Source organism: Camelina sativa, chromosome 13 (genome assembly GCF_030686135.1).
Source record: "Camelina sativa cultivar CO46 ecotype springtype chromosome 13, ASM3068613v1".
NCBI classification, from domain to species: Eukaryota; Viridiplantae; Streptophyta; class Magnoliopsida; order Brassicales; family Brassicaceae; genus Camelina; species Camelina sativa.
In genome coordinates, this window is record NC_141892.1 from 1,304,302 (window position 1) to 1,323,182 (window position 18,881).

The window sequence follows — 18,881 nt, forward strand, 5'->3', positions numbered from 1 at the left end:
TTAAAAGTATACTCAACAAGTGAAAAAAAAGGCTGCATGGTATATTCTTCGTATCTAACGATTCCACAGTTAATTTTTAAATTATTACTGTCAGCGCTGTCTCTTTTTCTTATAATAAAAAATTAATCTGTTCATAATCTAACATGTTTTAAGAATCTTAACATCAGTCCAACAAGTAATGAATAATAACATTCTTTTTTCCCCCGTATTAACGTAATTAATCTGCGTTCAAAGCGGTTTTATACTAGTTGGGCCATAGCTTGGTTATATTGGGCTTAGGAACAATGGGCTTAAGGCCTCATTAGAAAACGGCGACGCCATTGCCTACGGTGAAGAGAAGGGAGCTTTCGTCGGTCGGTGCCGGAGGCGCGATGGAGCTCGGAGTGTTTGTGTACAGATTGTACAGAGCGTTAACCTACGGTATCTCGCCGTTAGTTCACCTCCATATACGATGGCGCGGACTCCGGGGACTAGAGCATTGTCGCCGTTGGCCCGAGCGTTTAGGTCATCCCTCCGCCGTACGTTCGCCGGGATCGCTCATCTGGTTTCACGCCGTCTCTTTAGGTGATTAAATTTCTTCAGTGCTCTCATTGCAGTTAAGTCTCCGAATCGAGAAATTAGGGTTTTTGTTGTTTTTGAGTGTCTCTCAGGTGAAGGAATGGCTGCAATTCCTGTAATCAGACGCTGCAATGAGCTAAAGCCAGATTTGACTATTCTAATGACGACGACTACTGTATCTGCATTGTATGGCTCATTGTTTCTTTCTTATAAATCTGAATTGAAAATTTTCAAGTTTTTGTCTTTGTAATTTCGGTTTCGTTCAATCTTTTTGTTTGTAGTGAAGTGATAAAGAATCAACTTCCCATTGGTGTGTTACATCAGGTATGTTTTGATTTTGTATGATGATATATGTAACTCTGAAGTTTTAATTTATGTTCTGAAGTTTCAAAATTTGGGCCAGTTTGCACCATTGGATACACCTGGGGCTATTGACAGATTCCTTGGCCATTGGAAACCAAATGCGATTATCATTATGGAGAATGAACTGTGGCCTAATCTCATCATGGCTGCTGCAGGACTTTATGTAAGTCTTGACCCTTCTCGTTGTTTATGATATGAAGGTGATAACTTGTGCAAGGATAGATGAACTCTTTGCATTGGTTAATATTGTGTTTCCGTTATCTCAGATTCCGTTGGCATTATTGAACGCTCGGATGTCTACTAAATCCTTTAAACGGTGGTCTAGTCCTCTCTTACTACCGCTGGTATCCTTGCTGCTATCTAAATTCTCATTGATAGCCCCACTGGTATGCATTGCTAAATGCTAACTTCAGCTAAACGTTTTTTTTTTATCTTATCTTATTGTACTAAAACTATTTGCCTCAAATGCGACAGAGCACCCTGCAGGGTATACATTTCCAGCTGCTGCATGCGCCACCCTTTGTCATCGATTATTCGGGAGACTTAAAATATGGTATCCTAGTCCACTTATGTCTTGAAGATATTCATATATTAGATATTATGTGCAACCCATTATGTTCTGCTCCTGCTCTTTCTGTTAAAGCAATATAAAGATCCATGTGTTGTCTGCTTTTTCTTCCAGTGGTAAACAAGTTCCATGGAACATCTGAAAGTATAAGAGATCTAAAAGTAGAACTCGCAGATATGAAGGTCTGGATTGCATCTTCATTACATAGAGGCGAGGAAGAAGGTACTGTATGTTCTAACTAGTATGTAGCGTCACCATTTACCCTCGTTGACTAGCATGTGGATTCGCAGTCGCTTCCATGACTTGATTGGTACCGTCTCACAGTCGCATAAATATGGTTTTGACTCCCTTTTCTTTCATATCCTCTCTCAAGCAAGTGACTTGTAAGGAAGTGAGTTTGGGGCTGATTGACTTTTTAAAATTGATGATCAAAGTGTTGTGTGCAGTCATTTTAGGAGTTCACAACATGCTTCTCACATCACATCCGGACTCTGTTGTCATAATTGTGCCTCGACATCCACATCATGGCCAACAGATTGCTCATGTATGTACCAAAACCACCTTCTGGTTACATTCTTAGTATTGGCTTAGTGAAGGTTGATCTTTTTGGTGAATCGCATTTAATTGTCCCCAGCTCCTTTTGTAGAAACTGCGGAAAGATGGCCAAAGTGTAGCTCTAAGGTCTCAAAATGAAAAGCTTACATCAGGGAAGACGAATATATATGTGGTGGATACACTAGGTCTGAGTTTCGCTACTTTATATCTTCCTAGTGCTAGTCCCTTTATTCTCTTCAAGAACCCAATCTGTGTCTGCTTGTTTTCTTTAGGTGAACTAAGAGAATTCTATAGTGTAGCGCCAATAGCTGTCATTGGAGGTTCTTTCATCCCGGGATTAACTGGTCATAACTTGTCTGAAGCAGCTGCCGCAGGCTGCGCCGTTATTACAGGTGCTCAAAGATAAGGTGCTCGTATACTATAATATACTGTCTCTCTACTTTATCTCAACGTTCATGGAATCTTTGATTAGGTTGTCATGTTGGGCATTTCTCTCACATGGTGAAGGCGATGAAGCAGTCGAACCCCTTATCAGTGACACAGGTCTCGACAAAACTAGAGCTCAAAGAAGCCGTCGACTTGCTCCTGAGTAACCCTGAGATCTTGGAAACACATCAGAGAGCTTCTAAAGAAGTTTATGAATCCCTATCAAGCTGTATTATCACTAACATCTGGAATCTTCTCAATCTCCATATCTTAAGAGGGAAATTATAAGTTAGTGTGGCTAGTTATGTATCCAAACGAATCCAGTTTCAGTTAATTGGTGTGTTATACAGAATGCAGTTGATAAAATTTTGTATAATATATATGAGAAATGGAGAAGTAAATCAAGCAATCACATTGAATGCAAATGTTGAATTGGCTCGAGAAGTCAAATTTGGTTAGCAAAAACAAAACATTTACTAGTGTGTATATAATTTTCTTGTAAAGGTAAAATAGAAAACGAGAGAAGACAAAGTCTTGCAGCGCACAAGACACTCAAGCAGGTAGGAAGCTGGCGAGATTAAAAGAAAGATTGCTTCTTCCATGGCTAAAGCCTAAAGCAGTGAAAGAAGCGTAAAGAGCCGATCCAGTTCAGTAGCATAAAGTAGTAGAAAAGGTTCCGAAGTGACTATGGGAAAAAAGTAATCCCTCAAACTTCATCTTGCTTTCATCAACAACTGTGGATCGTTTATAATTTGTTTTCTGTACCTTACCAACAGAAGCACCCGTGGCCTAATGGATAAGGCGTTTGACTTCTAATCAAGCGATTGTGGGTTCGAGTCCCACCGGGTGTGTTGTTTTTTTGTTTTGTGTTTTTTAAATTCTGTCAAGGATCCGTTTTTCAGATTTTTACTTTCTACTCTCTTTTTTTTAAAACACATACACGTTCGAACTACGAACCATATATATACTGAAAATCAAAAGATGTCGAAAGATGCACAAAAAGTAGAAGCCAGTTCTTGTAAAGGAGGAACTTTTGTCTATAATACAGCTCAACGCCCACATTACTTCACCAAGTCTGGCTTCATCTCCAAAATGAGTCACACTAACTATTGATTGATTGGATACATTAGCAGTAGGAATTAGAGTGTTGTCTTGTTCATTTTAACCATGTTCCTCCATTTGTCCTTGAGATCAGCTGGAGTACGTGTTTCGTCGAACACCTTCTCTCCCATTTCCAGAATTTTCCTCCATGGCATGTTCTTCTTTGCTTCTGCTGCAAATTTCTCCACTCCCACCTGAGCCAACACATATATATCAACAACAGTTCTCCTCCAATTCATGAAAGTAGAGCTAGTGTATGTTTATTATATACCTTTAGCATCTCTTCTTCTTCAAACGTCCAAAATAGCCTCCTTCTTTGATCCTTCTTAAAGAAAGATATGTCCCTGCGATTCATGATGTAACTTTCTAAAATTTAGGTGGAAATGAAACTCTTGATGTTCCAGTGAATGAAAGAAAAAGGAACAACCTCACTGTCTTTGACTTAGCCACAACTAAGGTTGTTGCCTGCTGGTTCTTCGTATTCCCTGACGGGGAGGTTACTTGAGCCGATGAAGTTACTTGCTCAATTTCATCGTCTCCATTTCGTTCGTCACTTGATCCCTTTGATGACATTTCACAATCAATAGTATTCAATTCTATTCCTCTTCTTCTTCTTCGCTTCTCATTCTGTTTGGCCTGGCCCTGTTCTTTCCCTGAAAACGATTGTTGCGTAGACAAAAAAGGCGAAACATCTACTTTTTCCCCTGCAACTGTTCTGACTCTAGTATGATCTATAGCTGTTTCGTCATTCTTGTCATTCTCAGCGTCTTGAAAGTTTTCTGTAGCCACTCTCTCTTCCTCCTCTGATGCTCCAACCTCTCTTCGTCTTCTTCCCCTTTGCTTCTCATTCTGTTTGACCTGGTCCTGTTCTTTCCCTGAAAACGATTCTTGCATAGACAGAAAAGGTAACACATCTAGTTTTTGCCCTGCACCTGTTCTGACTCTAGTAGTTTGATCTTTAGCTGTTTCGTCATTCTCAGCGTCTTGAAAGTTTTCTGTAGTAGCAACCCTCTCTTCCTCCTCTGATGCTCCAACAACCTCTTCTGTCACTTTATCAGTACCCACTTCCCCTTGATCATCATCTAACTGATCGGTTTCCTCAATCAATGGCGTCTTCTCACCGTTTGACATATCAAAATCATTCTCAACCTTACTTTTCACCTCTTTATCTAGATACCTAAAGACCGCCTTTTCCGCCTCAACAGTCTTCTCTTTCAATGTTTTGGATTTCAGTGCAAGAATCTTAAGCCAGCAATAAGGACAAAAAGGATTCGCAAGATCCTCACTACTATCACCCAAATCAGTATACAAACACTCCCCGTGAAACGAAAGAAGACAATCAATCCCGCAGCAACGGGATACACGGTCGTCTGCAACTTCACAAACAATACAAGCATCCAAGTTCAGCACCGGCGGATCTACGGATACTCCTCTATCAGTAGTCTCACTTGTTGTACCAAGACAATGACGCTTCTTGTGTGGCACATCTCTTTCATCGAAAGTATCTGGAACAATCTCAACATCATCGGTATCACAGTGTGTGGTGCTCACTCCAGAGCACAAATTTTCATTAGCTTCATCATCCTGTGAGATGAAAAAATTATACACAAATTACATCAACCTAACCAGTTTTTGCGAAGCTACAGATTCAAAATTAAGCACCAACAACAACACAAATACATCCAAAATTAGTCATGTCGCTGCATCAGGAAAAAACATAAATCCCTAATTTTCCGGATTCTAAAGAAGAAGACCTAATCACGAGAAAGCAAACAGAGACGAAGGGGGTGGAGAAATAGGGTTACCGGAAGCGAAGCGAGAGATGGATCAGGAGACTTGCGCGAAGACCTAACCAGAATCGATTTCGCTCTCATCTTCATCTTCTCTACAAGATTCTCAATTCGTCACTCTCAAGTCTCTCAACAATGGGATCGTAATGAACAGTGAAGAGTGTCTTGCTCAATTTTAAAGCGAGAGAAGCGTACAGCGGAAGATGGATGAAATCAATTAAAAAAAATTGCGATAAAATTAGCACGTTTTAATTATTATACCGATAAACCAAAATACCCATGTATATAAAATCACAAATTTATAAATTTATTAAAACTTAAAGTTCAAAATAAAAAAGTTTTCTATTCTGACATTTTTTATTTATTAATTTAGTTAAATTGTTTTAAAGGCATCATATATTTTCCACCGTATGAAAAATAAAAGTAATAATATATAATTGTTTGAATCATGAAACTAGTTACACAGTTATATATATATATATATGTTAGAGAAAGGAAAGAAAAACAAAAACAGAGTTTAGGTGAAGAAAATTAAGGAAATATTCGGTAACGAACTACTAAGTATAGAATAAAATATTGGTGACTTTATCAATAAATTTACAATGTATAAAGAGGGTTTAGTCTTATGGAACTAGTTTACCTTTGTTGTTACTATTTATGTCTGGTAAAATTTCTACACACAATAAATTTTGCACAGCGACAATTAAATTTTGTAGAATATATTTTTTATACAGTTTTAATTACAGTACTAGGATTTAACCCGCGGTACACCACAGCAGGACAATTTTTTTAATTTTAAAATTTTAAAATTTATATTATATTTATTTGTTATTTTATTATTATTTTATTAATTTTAAAAATACAAAATTTTTATAAGTATTTGATATAAGTATTCAAAGTATAGATTTTTGTAGTGTTTTCAAGGTTTTAACCCGTGTGGTATATGTATAGTCTAGTAATACATTTATCTCCTGGTACACATCTAAAAGTGTCATCAATCCCACCAATCCCATTTATTTAACCCGCAATACACCGCAGAACAATATTTGGTTATTTAACCCGTAATACACTACACCGCGGGTTAAATTTGTTACTCAAATGATGTTGTGTCATTAAAACGGAATAGGTCCTACAGTCACCAAACATCTATTAAAATGGATTCTGAGATTTTTATGGGATTAATCATTTAATGCATAGAGTTGTTTTAGGAACAAACGGAATGTATATATATTTTCAACCTTTGTATGGCAATAAACGTTTAAAATTAGGTTGGTTTAAATAGATCCATTAATTGACTTTCTACAAATGTTATTTTAGGAAAATCTGTAGGGGTTAATAGATGTTGTGAAAATATTTATGGCAATGAACGTATTAAATTAGGTCGTTTTAAATAGTTTCATTAATTGAGTTTCTACGAAATGTTATTTTAGAAAATTGATAGGGGTTAATATTGTAAATAAAACAAAGTAATTAAAAAAAACTAAAAGATCATAACACAAAATGTACTTCAAAAATGTTAATATAGATATGGTCTTATATATATTTAGTATCTGACTTTAACAGCGGGATTAACTGTTATGTATTTACGAAGAATTGAAAACTGTACAAAACTTTTAACCTTCACTGTTTATATCATCCATCTATTCTATAGCCTTAATTCTCACAATATTTTTTTTACCCTTTTCAGTTCTACCGTTATTTAATGATGGTGTAAACAATATTATTACTGTTCTTATATATCTAGCTAGCTATATGAGGGGGTAGTAAATTAATTACTTTAAATTTAACCAACCAAACCAAAAGAAAGATAAGAAATCTGAAGTTTCTTAATTTTTACATACAATTTTGCTATTTATTAATATTATCCTTTTCTATATTTACAGTAAGTAATGTTCAATTATATCTTATACTAGATAAAGGTCTGCACATCGTGCGGGTTTCAAAATTGTTGAAGAAAGTAAATTCTAAACCTTAAACAATTTCTTGAAAATATATAAAGAAGTTTTATTTCCTAAAGTAAATATATAAATAATTTAAGTTAGAGAATATTTGTATTTACCTTCATACATTTATTTATATTTATATATTTTTAATATATTGTAACAATTATTACAATAATCTAAAACCTAATTATATCACACTAAAACATTTGCCAAATACTCATCATTAAAAATATTATTATTGTTAAATTTCAAAAACGTTTCAAAACTTATTCACAAAATATTTGACATGCAACAAATTCATCAAAACAACATCTAATAAGTAACCACATATAAATTTACTCTATGTTTTACCATTAAAAATATGTACTTATACCTAAAATTATTTTATTGTTAAAGTATGCTCTTTATCACCACCTATAAAATGTCTTCTAAACAAATTAAACAAATTTTATGTTGCTTTACTTTCATTTTGGCATAATTATAGTTCTTATAATTACTAAAATTGTTTTGTGACATAATTTCTTTAACCATAAAATTTTTTTAGTCCAAAGATATTTTGGATGAACAACTAGTGAAAATTATCTACTCGATTACAATGATTTTATGACTAACCCAATAAAAGTTGAGAAATTGAAAGAAAGTTAATATAATATAATAAAAATAAAAATTTGAAAATTATTACCAGGATGATATATAAGTCTTAGATAACTCATATATACAAAATAGAAACTTTATATACAATCCATAACATGACATATGTCATAATCACGTTAAGGATCAACGACATATTTACTCTTCATAAATATCCAATTGTACCAAAACAACTTAAACCTATGACCTCGTCTCAAATATTATTGAATCATAAATTCTCGACTTATTTTTACCCGAATCAAAAGTTCTCATATATTTCTATATATACCTTGTTTAAACGGTTTACGAAACCTGATCCGATACAAAACCACATAAATCCGATTTGAAACCAAATTTAAAATGGTATATCGTTCCAATTTCCCAAATTTGAAATCGTTTCGCAATTACTCGATCAAGAAGCTCTTGTTTCAGTGCCAGAATCATCAACATTATTCAGAAAAGACAACTCTAAATTTTGACCAAAAACATCAACGACCGACTTATCTTCCAAACTTATAATGCTACTAACGATAGAATCACTTTTGGAACCTCCATCAGTGTCTCTATCCTCGAATTAAATTAGCGGGCATATATACTTCGATTTCATTTCATTGCATCTGATAGCTTCCATTACAAAACCCACATGAATCAAAGACCCACGCAATAGATCGACAAAATTATATCAGAAAAAAAAATTCATAGATCAAAGCTTTCAATATAAACATGTAATGTTATGTAGATATAATGTTATTTTCTTAATTAGCTGTCCTATTATGTTTCAAAAAAAATAATTCTTTTGGCATAACTTATGTTATTCTTTTTAAATTTGTTATTCACTATTTATTTATTAATAATAATATACATGTTTAGTGAATTACTTTTTTGTTTATACATGTCAAAATCTTAATGAGAAAACACATATAATATAAGTAACGTACAATGGAAAATAGATTAGTTTTGTTAATTTTCTTTTTTGATTTATTCTTTTTGTAGATATAAACATGTAAATTTTATTTAGATTTGATGTTATTTTCTTAATTAGCTGTTTTAAAATTATTATTTTTTGACATGTGTCAGCATCTCATCAATGTACTTAACATGTTAATGACTAATTTGAAAACCCAACTTTATATAATAAGATTTTTAATATAATAAAAATATTAGTTCAGACTTCAATTCAAGCTTTTTTCCTAAGACTGCCAATTGGTTCTTCACGATCTTCGTTTTCTTCGAATGTGTCTTCACAAATCTTGTTGCAGTACTCAATGTCCGAAATTAGCTAACCATACAGACATAAAATTTATTTATTTTTTTTTTTTGTGCAAACAAAGACATTAAATTTAATGTGTTAGGTTATATAGTACTCCCTCCGTTTCATAATATAAGATGTTTTAGAAGTTTTTGCTTGTTTCATAATATAAATGTTTTCAATTTTTGAGGCAACTTTTAGACTACTTTTATATATTTTTATTTTTTATTTTATGCAGTGTTATTTTTGATTGGTTAAAATTTTTAAAAGTAAACATTTCTTATTATGCATGCTTTGGCTAAAACATCTTATATTTTGAAACGGATGGAGTATAATTATACGACCAAATATGGATGACACATAGTATATTTATTTTATCATGTAGTGGTTGAGAATCTTTGTAAAAATGAAACTTTGATATGGATGACAAATAATATATTTATCTTAGTTGTTTTCTTTTTAATATAATAAGATTACAATTATCTTATGTTTTCTTTTACCAAGCTTGAAAACTGTGATTTGTAATCGTTAAAATTGACATGTGTCACGATCTGATGAGTTACTAACATTGATATTTAATCGTTAAATTGATATGTGTCACGATCTTGTGAGTTTTAAACTTTGATCTTTAATCGTTAAAATTAACACGTGTCACGATCCGGTGAGTTACTAACTTTGAGAACCAACATTTATATAATAAGATATAGCATATAAATAATTATTTTGAATTTAATTGTTACAAAAGATCCTATCACTTATTTATAATGTGACAAGTAAAAGTTTATAGCTCCTCCAAGAAGGGGGGACCTTTTTCTTGATTACCGATCTTAGTAACTGATGGATCTAAACATATACTTATATATGAAATCGTCTTTTTATTTTGTTAATTTTGTCGCTTATCTGCAGAAATCGTCTATGTATGATGGAAATTAATAATTTAAACTAATTAAATTATATATATATATATAAAAAACTCTCAAAGAACAATAACAGCAGAGAATGTAGTTGTTAGCTGGTACGGGTTGGATTCTCCTCAATATCTGATTTTTTTTTAGTTCTGTCTCTCTCATTTTTTATCTTCTAATTCTAATGCATGCATGAGACTCTGTTAAAAGTTTTTTTATGCGGAATATTATTTAACTTTTTTGACAGTGTACTGTTAACATACTATAATACGTACTCCTTTCTTCTTCTTTTTTTTTTTTTGTCAAAAGGCTTTAATATACTGATTTTGTGAAATCATTTATCATGAACCCAATTAATACCTCCTGGTTCTTAACATTATCTACTACATGGAGAAGTTAATAACCCTAAAGCTTCATTGCTCTATTCAAATAAAGATGTGTGTATGATATTCTGAATAGATATTTCATTACTATATGTTTTCATATGTGAAATATTTATAACACATAAAAGGAATTGGAAAGATTGTGGCGATCGATCATTTCATAATAACGAGTACATTAATTAACTAAGACAAAACGGATAGGAAAGAACTGGAGTTTCATGTTGAATGTTGATTTTATTATAAGTTATTTTGATGGGTCTTAATTTTAGTTATTTTGAGTATACAAATCGACTATATATTGGCGAATGCACACGAAATCATATAAAACCAAACCCAATTTATAAATAAAACCTATATAAAACACGTTATTTTGGTCCATATCAAAGACTTTTTATGTAGGGTGTTGGCTAAAATAGTGAAATTTGAATAATATAGATTGAAAAAAAAAGAGAGAGTATGAGATGTTGTTATCAAACGGATCCTTTACAATGAATGCAATCATCGAAACCCATCAAAATCTCTAAAAGAAAAAAAAAACTATGAAAATTGTGATGTCTCATCTCTTTCAAGGGTTTAGGCCCTAAAAGCTTCCCTTTTTACTGTCGTTAGTTTTAAATCTCATTACTTATCATCAATCTGTTCAAACACTATCTACTTTTAACATAGAAAAAGATTCCTTTCCCCTTCCTCTATCCTTCTCTCTCTTACACTATTTACATCAACAATTTGTTAAGTAGCCATTGAATATGAGAGAGAGAGAGAGAGAGAGAGAGAGAGAGAGAGAGAGAGAGAGAGAGAGAGAGAGAGAGAGAGAGAGAGAGAGAGATTGTGTGTAGAACTGCAAGTTAATAAAAGAATGTGGGGGTAAAGAGAGAAAGAAGAGTACACAGTAGATGAGGACAATGAGACTTAGTTTTCAAACTTCTTCTTTGCTTTGGCTTTTATTGGTCGTATCAGACTCTTTATATATAGATGATCTACTTAGCTCGCTGTGTAACTGTGTTGATTCTTAGCTTTCAAAGGTAGCTTTTGGCCTCACCCTATATACTCTATACAGGTTACTACTGCACATATACATTGGTATGGATTTGCCACTAGTGCCAAAACCTTTTGCATATTAATTTTGACATCCACATAAATTGATTTAGATGGTGGTGTATATATAAGACAAAACAATAACTGAAAATCTTAGGACCAAGAATGAAGGCATAACCAAAGAAGGGGGGAACCACATTGTCAGTTTTAATGGAGTTTTGGGGGACCATTAATTTCGTTTCACTCTTTCTCTTTCACTTATTTAAGCTTAACTTTGACATATACGTACCCCTACCTAATACATCAAATTTAAAATAGTTATATAAATTTTTCTTTTCAACTACATTTATGTTTACATGTCTAAAAATTTCAGTCAATTAAAACGGTGGTTTAAATGTAAAAGCCCATAACTAGATTTACGTAAATGTTAAAAAGTTCCAAGTTTAGAAAATCCGTCAAACAAAGTTAATCCACGCCGATTTTGATTTACCATTTATTGATTTACAAGGAAATAATTTGGTGCATTCACACACGTTCAAAAAATTTAATTTTTGATTTTTCAAAAAATATGCAAATTTCCGTTATCGAAAAACCCTCTAACCTTGTAACCTTAAAATAAAAATAAGCAAATGGCCTGTCCGACATTTTGACATTGTCTTGGTTGGTTCTCATTGTCTTGCTAACTTTGTAACATAGAAAATTAGAAACTACTACATTTTGTATGGTTATTCAAAAAAAATCCCAAGTATAACGCAACGATAATACTGAGTTATTGACATAGAAGATTACTTGTCATGTTGTTAATGACATCGAAGACTACATATCTAATAATTAAAAATTCCAAGTTTGACCCTTGTATACAACAAAATATATCAACCTATAATAATGTTAGAGAGATGATGGATGATGATTGATGATGTGCAAATGAGACAAAATTATATCACACTTTCCTTTTCAATCTTTAAATTCCGAAACAAAAGGCACTGTTGGGTTGCTCCCTTATTAGGTGAAAAAATCCTCACACAACACAGACAATTTCACTCTGTCTCTATCACTACCTCTATATATCTCCCTCTAGATACATATCCCTATATATATGTGTGTATTGGTGCAAACACTGCGTGCTCTCACACTTTGTTGCACCTCCAAAAGACAAAGTATATAGAAGAAGAAACTTCTTGTCACGCCTCTCTTACCCTTCTCTTGTGGTCCAATAAAACCCTAGTTTTCTTTTCTTTACTTTACCCATTATGTGAGATCCTATAACTTTCTTTTTTTTTTAACCACCTCCCATATATACTTCTATATATTAAGATATTCACAAGAGTTACAAAAGAAAGAAAAGAGATGGAGTGGTCAACGACGAGCAACGTAGAAAACGTTAGAGTTGCTTTTATGCCACCGCCATGGGCGCCGGAGTGTAGTTCTTTTAACTCACTCCACAGCTTCGGCTTCGATCCGTACGCAGGTATATTCATACGTCATACTAATACCAAGTATATACGTAGATGCTTTCGTTTTCTTACACAGTGTGGTGTCCGTTTAATTCCACGTTTGACAAATCCATGAACTTTGAGAACCTTATTATTTTCCCACACTATCAAGTGTTCTTAATTAAGTTTTCATCTAAATAATAAGTTGTCTTAAGTTTTTTTTTTTGCTTGTTGTCGTGAATGATGAAAGAATCACAAATTTTGCAAAAGAGACTCACGTTTTATGACGTTCATTCCAAAAACCTTGGGATATGTCATCTAAAAACGTACTTTTCTGATGAGAAGTTAAGATATTCTTATCTTCAGTCTAGACAATTTTATAAATTAAGTTTCTTCTTTTTATTTTTCTTGGGATCCCAATTTTTTTTCTTCCTTGGGATCCAAATGCAAAAAGTTAAAACGTCACTTTTGAAAAGTTGAGTGATTCGATTGGGATGGTAGTTCAGTTCCCTCTAAGAAAATGGTAGCGGACATAACTATATTTCTCTTACTCACGGAAATTAAAGTAATTTTATTTTTATTTTTGTTGTGCATTTTTTTTATATATGTTTGATGTTATAAAGTTTTGTTGTGCGTCACATTACATCAGGAAATTTATACACGCCGCCTGCGGATACGCAAACCGGACCGGTTATTGCTGTACCGGAACCAGAAAAGATCATGAATGCGTACCGATTCCCGAACAACAACAACAACGAGATGATGATAAAGAAGAAGAGACTAACGAGTGGACAATTAGCTTCACTTGAACGGAGTTTTCAAGAAGAGATCAAACTGGATTCAGACAGGAAGGTGAAGCTGTCGCGAGAGCTTGGTCTGCAGCCACGTCAGATAGCGGTTTGGTTCCAGAACCGCCGTGCACGCTGGAAGGCGAAGCAGCTCGAGCAGTTGTACGACTCGCTTAGACAAGAGTACGACGTCGTTTCTAGAGAGAAGCAGATGTTACATGAGGAGGTCTGTGTACGATATTTCACTATTTTAAAGTCATGGGGCCTAAATTAACTATAATCATTTTACCTTTTTATCCCTTAGTTATTGATTTTATCAGAATGCCCCTAACAAAATTGGACTGGTGACTTCAGGTGAAGAAGCTGAGAGCTATACTAAGAGACCAAGGTCTGATCAAGAAGCAATTCTCTTCCAGTACCATCAAAGTTTCCAATGAGGAAGACACGGCGGAGCTTCCGTCGATTGTGATAGCTCATCCAAGAACAGAGAATCTGAACAGCGGAGGGAATCAAATCTACGGTACTGAGCAGTACACCAATCCAATGATGGCAGCTTCCTCTGGCTGGTCATCTTACCCGTGATAGCTTTTGCTTATCTTTGAGAGACAGGGGAAGAGAAGGAGAGAGAGAGAGAGAGAGAGTATGAGTAAAATTAGAGCTTTAGACTAGGACTTTGAGTAGTGTTCTACGAATACAAGCTTGTCCCCCATTGTACGATCTCACAACATAAATGGAATCCTCTGTTTTCAAACACAACAATATATGTGAGGTTGTATCTGAGCACTTTTGAGCCAGGCTTGTTGAACAACTACTATGAACACTCAAACTAGCTGGTGCAAAAAACAAACTAGCTAAGAAGTGATAAAAATGAAGAAACCAGACGCTGATGCTCATTCTTCTCTTTTACTGAGTAGAACGGTGCCATGTGTGTTTTGTAGCTTCTTGGCTTTTGGAACATTCCCTTAATGTCACTGAACATAAATTACTGATGTTGTGGAATGAATACAAGAAAGATTGTAAAAATCAAAGGACAAACAAGTTGAATGAAATTTAAACCATAATAACATAGATTGTGTTCTCTGTTCCTGGTGTAAGAGTGTTGACTTTGACACATATTACGAAGCTATCATTTTCTATTTGGGCCTACTTAAGAATCAGTTAACATGATGAGCCCACCCAGCCTGGTAAAATGTTTAACCTGTAAAACTCATTCAAAAAAAAACGGCCCAATTAAATTTCAACCAATTTTACAGACCAATTTCGTATAACTTGTTTTAAAATACTTATTCAAATACCAAACAAATTACTTTTACAAAGACTATATAGTATCCGAATTTATTGCAAGTAATAATGAAATTTATTTCTGAAAAGTTCAAACAAAAAAAAAAAAACAAAAACAATAGCAACGGACGAATGGATTGTTCTGATCGGATCGACTCACCGCATCTTAAATTTTTGACGTTTTTACTTCTGAATCTGTCTTTCTTTTTTGTCATCAGACTCTCTCTTAGCAGTTTAATTTTTTTAATTAATTAGTTTGTTTGACCGCATCATATCAAACAGTTTATTTTTTTGCTTCTTAATTTCTCTCTTCGGTTTACACTCTTAACATAGATGATCTACATCGCTCTTTATGTGGAATTCTCAGCTTTCAAAGGTTGCTTTCAAATACACCTTTTTGCTTTTTTCATGTTACTGCACGGCTGCACGCACATAGATAGATATCTTTAGTTCTTCACCGTATCTTTTGGCCTTTCAGGTTACTTGCACACACAATTTACCAATAGTGACAAATCTTATTGCATTACTATATAATTTTTTGTGTGGATTTTTTTAGACGGTGACTGAGGGTGGCCATAAGATAAAAAAAAAGTATCAAAAGAAAATTATAGAGCTTAAAATGGGGGAACCATGTTGTCTGTTTTTTACTTTTATTTTTTATGGAGTTCTTGGACCATTGCACTTATTTGAAGCTCTTTGACCAGTGATACCACCTGGCTACTATTAATTACACATCTTCATCTAAAATTTTATCAGTGCTGGGTCAATTTTCTTTTCACCTACATTTATATTTTCATTAGTTTCTTAGAAGTTCAGTCAAATTAAGGTGGTGATTAAAACGTTAATAGCCCACGAGTAGATTTCTGTCAATACTAATGATTTCAAGTTTAGCTAGAAGTGCGTCATATACGATTTCACACATTTGAGTTGACATATATGTTAATTAGTCATGGTTTTCTTGCAAATTTATCCACTTCAATAATATAGAAATCTTATAAACCATTCAAAAACGCTTATATTTGCAAATTCTAGCAACCACAATACACCCTAACTTGCGCTTCAATCATTATTTGCTTGTAACAGAAAACCGATATAAAAACAACAATCAAAAAATTAAGTTTTGACCGTAAGATTCAACAAACATATCAACATACAGTACGTAAATGCTGGGGAAATGATCAATGATGACGAGCAAGTGAGACAAATGTCACACTATACTCTTTTTTTTTCTTCTTTTTCTTTCACTATCCCTATCTACCTCTATATCTATATCTCCTTATCTATATATATATATATATATATATATATATATAATTATATATGCTCTCACACTTTGTTGCACCTCCAAAAAACAAAGTGTATAGAAGAACAAACTTCTTGGTCACGCCTCTAACGCTCACTCGTATGTTCCAACAAACCCCTAATTTATATTTTCAGTTTCTTCGTCACAGTGAAGTTTATTCATTTTTAATCTTCTGATCTCCTGTCTTCTTGTTGAGGGAAATTAAGGAAATTGGAATGGTCGATGACGAGCAACGTTCAAACCAAGAGAGTTGATTACATGCCATCGTCATGGCTAAAGTCTAACTTCTCTAACTCGCTCTGCAGCTTCAGCTATAATCCTTACGCAGGTATGTGTGCACACATATATATTACCACACAAATTTACGTCGATGCATTCGTTTAATTGTTTTTAACTTTTAATCAAATGCATGTTCGTCCTGCAGTCTCTCTGTGGCTTGGTTGTAATATATGGTGTAAGGTTTTTTATATAATCCATATTCACCAAAATGTAGGTTTATGTTATAAGCACAGATTAATGTAGCTAGGTTTCTGTTAATGTAAGAATCACAAATGGTAGAAAAAAAAAAAAAAACACGTCTAATTTTCTTGTATATGGTTTATGTGAGGATTCCTAAGCGGCATTCTAAAATCATCAGTTGGTGAGAAATTAATATTTTCTTATCTTCGGTCTAGAACATTAAATATTCACGAATACACTACCCAACAAAAAAAAAACATTCGATGCCCAAAAAAAAGCAGAAAATAAATGGGCAAAGGTAAATAATTATACTTATTTTTGAAAATTTTCTTTAACAAAAAAAATGATAAATAATTATATACTGATGATGAAATTTGGAAAAATCTGGATGATTAGCTAATTAGCGGAATAACTAATAAGAGAAGATTTTTGCTGAATAGTTGAAATTTGGCGACCAACTGATAAAAATTGTACATGTAGAAGAAGTAATAAATTCAAGACTAATAAAAGAGATCTTCCGAAAAAAAAAGTTAATTAATAAACCCCTTGCCATTTAAAATGTAAATAAATACTACAATTTTTGGCCAAATAAGAAACATATGTGTACTTTTGTTTATAAAGTGATCGAGAATCATGTTTTAAATGAATTTTTATTTTTGGTAAACATCAAAAAATTACAAAAAACTTGTTTTGATGATATTTCTTTATAAACCATAATAAATTTATATATGAAAGTCAGTAATTTTCTGCAACTCAGTAAATTTTCAATAAAAATTTATGTTTCAATTCAAATAATGTGCCACTATTTATTTCAGCCAATTTAGCAAAAAAAATTTTGTCTTCAGTGTCACATTATTCATAACCTCTGCGTTTGCTTTAAGTATTTTGTCGTTTTGTTTTATTATTTTTGAATATGTTTTATTACACAACAGAAAATGAAAATTCGTCTAATAAGCCTGCCTACACGCAAACCGGACCGGTTATCTCTATAGCGGAATCAGAAAAGATCATCAATGCGTAACAATGTGATCCGGGTAACAACAACGAGATGATCAAAAGGCTAACGACTAGCTACGCTTGAACTACGTTTTCAAGAAGATTTCAAATTAGATTCAGAGAGGAAACTTAAGCTAGCGAAGGAGCTTGATATGGAGCCACGTCAGGAGGCAGTTTGGTTCCAGAATCGTCGTGCACGGTGGAAGGTGAAGCATCTCGAAGATTCATACGACTCTCTTAAGTCGCAAGAGTATGATGTGTGAGCAACATACCTTCAGTGGGCCTTAAAGAAGCCCAAACTGAAACAAGTCCAGCTAACACTTGCAGAACAAGACAAAAGTGAGAATGCAGACAATTCCTTGTACGGTGAAGACGATACCTCGACGATGCGTCCTCAGGATATGTTGCTCACATGATGCTGTTTTGAGAGAGAAGCAGATTCTACACGATGAGGTCTAGACACTTGTAAATAATCTACAATAATATTTGCTTGTTTTGTTCCTTTAGTTTTTGATTTTGTCAAAAGAGACCCCTCACAAGTCACAATAAATTGATATGTGACGCAGGTGAAGAGGCTGATGAACAGCAACCAAATCGCCGGAGAAGGTATTAATCGTGAATAAAATTAGTCTGACGATGATGGTTGGTTCTTCTTGTTGGCCAGCACCACAGCCTTACTCGTAGTAGTTTGTTGCTGATCTTGGAGAAGCTTGTACGATTTTAACATATTTTGAAAGTCCAATCAAACGAGTTCGAATTACTATTTCAGATTGATAGAAATCAGATGCAATAGGTGAATCCCTAGAATAGATAAATTATTAATTCACAAGGCAAGTTATACATAATGGGAGAGGGGCAGAGAAGGAGATATACAACCCACATCGTTACTACTTTGAACTTTTGATCCCCAGGCATGGTAAGCCAGATCAAATAAAATGTGCTCCAGTTTTACAAACCAACTTCGAATAACTTTTTCCAAAGGTAATTAATTGGTATCACTATTTTTTTCTTATGAAGAGTAAAATCGAACTAGATAAAACGAATTGATTAATGTTACGGCAAGTGGGCAATACACTTCAACTCTTTAATGGACTGAGGTTTTAGGGTTGCATAGA

General features: G+C 33.6%; 3 protein-coding genes, 1 non-coding gene and 1 pseudogene across 9 annotated transcripts; 4 read left to right on the top strand and 1 right to left on the bottom strand.

The window, feature by feature from the left end:
- Window positions 1-215: 215 nt before the first annotated feature.
- Window positions 216-2,836, top strand: LOC104734400 (putative 3-deoxy-D-manno-octulosonic acid transferase, mitochondrial). 6 transcript variants are annotated; one of them, XM_010453971.3, is made up of 11 exons: window positions 216-564; window positions 651-744; window positions 840-882; window positions 962-1,084; window positions 1,188-1,307; window positions 1,396-1,474; window positions 1,604-1,711; window positions 1,936-2,033; window positions 2,136-2,229; window positions 2,317-2,436; window positions 2,517-2,836. In XM_010453971.3, the coding sequence occupies exons 1-11, from the start codon at window positions 372-374 to the stop codon at window positions 2,756-2,758; spliced, it is 1,314 nt and encodes a 437-aa protein (XP_010452273.1). In that variant the 5' UTR covers window positions 216-371; the 3' UTR covers window positions 2,759-2,836. The 6 variants fall into 6 exon arrangements, 2 of the variants coding, with proteins under 2 accessions (XP_010452273.1, XP_087338866.1); XR_015578833.1 differs by having other exon boundaries at window positions 247-564; window positions 1,924-2,033; window positions 2,124-2,229; XR_015578834.1 differs by having other exon boundaries at window positions 247-564; window positions 2,124-2,229.
- Window positions 2,837-3,248: 412 nt separating this feature from the next.
- Window positions 3,249-3,321, top strand: TRNAR-UCU (transfer RNA arginine (anticodon UCU)). The gene has a single exon. It is a non-coding gene; the product is annotated as a tRNA-Arg (tRNA).
- Window positions 3,322-3,413: 92 nt separating this feature from the next.
- On the bottom strand, window positions 3,414-5,626 carry LOC104734401 (uncharacterized). The gene is made up of 4 exons (XM_010453972.3): window positions 5,377-5,626; window positions 3,999-5,155; window positions 3,843-3,915; window positions 3,414-3,765 (listed from the first exon to the last, which is right to left on the bottom strand). The coding sequence occupies exons 1-4, from the start codon at window positions 5,449-5,451 to the stop codon at window positions 3,610-3,612; spliced, it is 1,461 nt and encodes a 486-aa protein (XP_010452274.1). The 5' UTR covers window positions 5,452-5,626; the 3' UTR covers window positions 3,414-3,609.
- Window positions 5,627-12,602: 6,976 nt separating this feature from the next.
- On the top strand, window positions 12,603-14,486 carry LOC104734402 (putative homeobox-leucine zipper protein ATHB-51). Its single transcript, XM_010453973.3, has 3 exons — window positions 12,603-12,974; window positions 13,589-13,953; window positions 14,082-14,486. The coding sequence occupies exons 1-3, from the start codon at window positions 12,854-12,856 to the stop codon at window positions 14,307-14,309; spliced, it is 714 nt and encodes a 237-aa protein (XP_010452275.1). The 5' UTR covers window positions 12,603-12,853; the 3' UTR covers window positions 14,310-14,486.
- Window positions 14,487-16,527: 2,041 nt separating this feature from the next.
- LOC109128311 (putative homeobox-leucine zipper protein ATHB-51) lies at window positions 16,528-18,225 on the top strand (annotated as a pseudogene).
- Window positions 18,226-18,881: the final 656 nt, after the last annotated feature.